Genomic DNA, 4,707 nt, shown 5'->3' on the forward strand with positions numbered 1-4,707 from the left:
GTAAAGATTAGGCGCAAATTATCCTTTGCTGAATCGATAATTTAGGTTGCTAAAAGTTGAAAATTATTCAAATGAGGGAATTAGAATTTCTGCTGGGTGAGATTTTTCAAATCCAAAATATTCCAACTTTCCTATATATGGCACAAAACTATATGAAATACAACAAAAATTCCGAAAAATTGCGAGGAGGGAGCCTGATGGCGAGAGCCGAGGTGGCTGAGTTACAAACATACATTCATAAAATGACAAAGTTTAAGCAAAATTTCAATCCAAGGAATTAAAGATGGGAATATCGTCTCCCATTTTATATGGACAAACCATGAAAAATTTTGGACTCCTAAAATGAACCTATACAGGAATGATTCTTGAAAATTGGAGATAACAATCAGAGTACCTCCTCCCAATCAGAATCACTGATCTTATGGGATGGCAGAGATCTGACCATGTCTGGAGATGCTGTGGAAGGTGGTAAAGAAGTTGGCTCGAAAAAATGCTTTGAGTCCATGTCGATGTCTCCGTGTAGTATAGCCAAGTAGTGTTCATATTCCTTGGATAATCTCTTTCTTGATCGAGGAAAATGCGGCCTTAGAATAATTTCTAGAGAAGAAATAGAAGAGCATTTCATAAATCAAGATACAAGATCGAGGCCATTTACTTTTCAAATACAACAGCATAAAGCACGAAAAAAGGGTGGTAGGTATACTAGCTACCTTGTAGTATATGAAATCTTTTTGTCTATTAAGGGTTGCCCGGTAAAAGTTAGTATTGAAAACATCACATTTCTCGGCGGTGGAATTATTGATCGTTTCCATGTTAAGGTCATCGATATCAAGACATGAGATCCCTGCAGGTTACGTTTACCAAAATATGAATCATACCGTTACTTCATAAAATCGACTAGATGAATTAGCTAATTATCATGGCAATATGCCAATTACAGACCTATATTTGATTAAAAGTTAGATTCGAATAAGTGCCACGATTGGCGAAAGAATTGAAACGTAGCAGAAGTTTAATGATGGAGCAACATATAAAAAAAAATCAGAAAATGAATTCATAGCATGCTATATCATGGTATATTAATAAATATGGAAGATTTTCATCATTGACAGATTAACGTCACAACAAGAAGACAAACACAGGGAAGGATTAAGATGTTATATACAAGCAAAACATACCACTTTTGGAAGGTGACATTAGCAAAGTTGATTGAGCACCATTGTTGCATTGTGGATGTTGGCTTCCAGATGAAACAACAGTTACTGACCCATGAGTGGCAGAAACATTATAATCTGTCAAATTTGAAAACTAAGGAAAATGATCTAAAAGACAATGAAGCAGAGGAAAATGGGCTGATATGCAAAAATAAAATAAAATGAAAGTCAAGTTAAAGAAATGACATGAGTAACAAAATAAATGTTTACGGGAATCTGTTATAAGTTAGGAAATTTACTAACCATTGGATTTTATGATTGAGAAAGAAGGAAGAATATCCACAGCCTTGATTTCATTGGATACAGTTTCCGAAGAAGGAGAACATGCTTGGACAACGGAAATATGATGATTGCAACCATTAGACCCAACAGGAGCATATATATGTTTTCTGCAGTTAAATTGTAATTTGCAGATGAGGAATCCAAGAGATTTAAAGATATTACGGGTGTATATTGACTGGAAGAAATAACACTTCTCTCTTCTTTTTCATTGTCACGAGAACAATAAGAATATACAAGTTCAGATGACTGGACAGCATTTGAGGTCATGATCTGCTCATCTGTCGTCGAAAAGCTGTTGTGAAGAGTCTCATAAGTCCGTGATGGTTTCTTAGCAGCATCACAAGCTAATAAAGTTGATGAATCAATAGGCGGAGAATCATGTTGATGTCCTTTAGCCGAAGCCCCTAGTGGTTCATGTAAGCTTTTATCCTCTTCCAAACTGAACTCCAGAAACAAAGGTAACTCACCTTCAGATAACCAACCATTGCATGGAACATCCAAAAAATACTCTGCCTCATCTGAAAAGCTATAGCATGTTCTTCCTTGTTTGAAGCATAAAAGCTCAGTTTCATGGACTGGAAGTGATGGTGAACATGCCATGGCCAGTGTAGTGTTGCATTCATTGTGATTTTCTTCATCAAATGTCATGGACAAAACTTTATTTTTAGAACTTGGATTGAATATCATGACCTTTGAATTCTTTTCTTCAACACCCTCACCTGAGACATTCCAAATCAGGGTATCACCGTCTTCTTTCAACGATACACCAGCGTTGGTTTCTTGGGAAAAATCTGCACTGTGAGTCATAATAGGATTTGTAACAAGGCCAACGTCACTCCATCGCGATGTATCAAATTTCTTTAGAATATCACTGGAAGCCCGCTCCACGGGTAGCTGCTTTTTGTCTAAATAGGACTTTGTGATATTGCTTGAGATTTGTGTATCATGATTCCTTATGTCAAGCTGTTTACAAATCACTGCTTGTGTCTCTGGTTTCATATCATCCTTTAAAGGTGGAATTTCATCTTGCACCCCCATCCGCATAAAGTTTTTTGACACTCACACCAATACTTTGCACTTGATTCTCAACATACTTCACAGTATCCTGAAAATGAGAGATTTTTTATGTTAACAATAACAGTTCTATTTTCATCATACAAAACCATCTATCATAATACACTCACTGGAATAGAACAGCATAACGAAATGACCATGAAGCTAGAGTAGGCATCACAGATGAAGGGCGACATAGACAAGGTGGAGGATCACGAAAAGCCTAATATATATTGTTAGATTAGATGTCCTGCAAGCCAACTGTTGGCTAGAGATTTTATTGACTCAGTTGTAATAAACAATCTTTATTTTAATATAATTCATTATTTCATGGTTTGTTATTTATTTATCTGTATACCCATGTGAATAATATAGATAAAGACCTTGATTATACTTTAATACACATGAATCGTAATTCGATGTTGAAACTCATTTGTAAGCACTGTATAATCTAAATCGTTCCTAGTCGTTTTAGCCGTCTAAAACATGGATAAAGGTCACTTGAGCTCGAGACTAGCATCTGTGATGTTGTGTACCGCGTTTCTTGGTAAGGGCATAGAGATGTCCAAATATGCAGATGGTTAGTCATACGATGATGATGCCGAACAGCCCTCCCTCGGACTTTCCAAGTGGTTATCATTCATCGAGAGGATAATTCCGTAGTTATGATTGTACACCATTAGTCCTTACGACCTGGGACAACACTAAGGCTCTATATGCTAGGGATATGCTTTGACTCGTTTACCGACTCCAGGAGGGTCATCAGGTGGCGAGATTGGGTACAACTGCGACACATGTAGGAGCTAGTGCATTGTAGTCGGGAATTCACCACTCACCTACGTGTGTGGATACCCGATGTGATCTGATGAAATAATAGTGCATGGAATCTCTGGCCAGAGTATGAGATGTACGTTAGAGAAGGAGTTCTCCAGTTGTACATGCGATGCCACTATTTATTCTCAAATATGAGTCACATAGTTATCGAATTATTATGCAACCCTTGATGAACCAATGATTGCAGATTCGTTCGGGATATATGAGATGAAGGGACCGTACTGTACGTTAATCATAATCGACGGGTTCTTGCAGGCACTATCAGTGATACCTAGGGAATCATGGGGCGATGCTGCTAGACGCTCTTACCATGGTTCGATGGGTTTAATCAGAAATCTGATTTCTGACATTCTCATCATCAATTGTTGATACATAGAATGGGGTAAATTAGGGTAAGCCCGAATAAAAGATTATGTCCTGAATTACAAGAAGTTGTGAACCCACGACTAGCTGTATCACTGAACCATTGAGGGTCACACAAGCACTAGATCATTTGTTCCTGAGAANAAAATTAATTTTTCAAAATTGAACTTATTTTCATAAAATATCAATTTTGTCCAAAGTTTTGAAAAATCAGAAAATCGCACCCTAGGCCCAAACAATTCAAGCCCATCATCCAACACTGTTCCCGAGACACTCCCGGGCAGTCGCCCGCGCTGCCCTAACGTTTCGGGCTATGGCGGGTCCCCTGCGCGCGCAGGGCGCGCTGCGCAGTGCGCCGCCCTGCTCCGCACGCTGCTCGAGCACGTTTCGGCGTCTCTGCGCACGCACGCAGCCCTCCGAGTGGTCTGTCCGGAACAGTTCCGGGAAGATCCGAAATTTTTTTTTTCTTTTCTGAAAAAAAAAATTTAATGGTACTACAATTTTCTGAAAAATTTTCTTGTGTGGTTAGAAACAAATTATTCAATATCAAAACCATACGATTTAGAAAAACCTTGGCTCTGATACCATTGTTGTATCTCGGTTTTCTCGTGCCCAAAACGCAGCGGAAGTTTTAAAATTTTTATTTTGACGTTCAAAATATTCGTTGGACACTCGTATGGTTTCAATAAAATAAACATACACATGATGTTNGTTGGAGCCAAGTGAAAATTGTTCACTAGAGGTATATACTAAACATCATGTGTATGTTTATTTTATTGAAACCATACGAGTGTCCAACGAATATTTTGAACGTCAAAATAAAAATTTTAAAACTTCCGCTGCGTTTTGGGCACGAGAAAACCGAGATACAACAATGGTATCAGAGCCAAGGTTTTTCTAAATCGTATGGTTTTGATATTGAATAATTTGTTTCTAACCACACAAGAAAATTTTTCAGAAA

At 37.9% G+C, this 4,707-nt stretch overlaps 1 protein-coding gene across 1 annotated transcript; it reads right to left on the reverse strand.

Annotated features, from left to right (window-relative positions):
• Positions 1 to 270: 270 nt before the first annotated feature.
• On the reverse strand, positions 271 to 2,684 carry LOC140978815 (uncharacterized). Its single transcript, XM_073444045.1, has 3 exons — positions 1,458 to 2,684; positions 1,179 to 1,292; positions 271 to 844 (listed from the first exon to the last, which is right to left on the reverse strand). Exon 1 carries the CDS (start codon positions 2,538 to 2,540, stop codon positions 1,467 to 1,469), a length of 1,074 nt encoding a protein of 357 aa, XP_073300146.1. The 5' UTR covers positions 2,541 to 2,684; the 3' UTR covers positions 271 to 844; positions 1,179 to 1,292; positions 1,458 to 1,466.
• Between the last annotated feature and the right edge of the window lie 2,023 nt (positions 2,685 to 4,707).

This window comes from Primulina huaijiensis, chromosome 6 (genome assembly GCF_012295235.1).
Source record: "Primulina huaijiensis isolate GDHJ02 chromosome 6, ASM1229523v2, whole genome shotgun sequence".
NCBI lineage: Eukaryota > Viridiplantae > Streptophyta > Magnoliopsida > Lamiales > Gesneriaceae > Primulina > Primulina huaijiensis.

What these genes read in the sequence shown, in the direction of transcription:
- LOC140978815 (XM_073444045.1), bottom strand. Translation starts at nt 2,540, where the DNA reads ATGCGGATGGGGGTGCAAGATGAAATTCCACCTTTAAAGGATGATATG.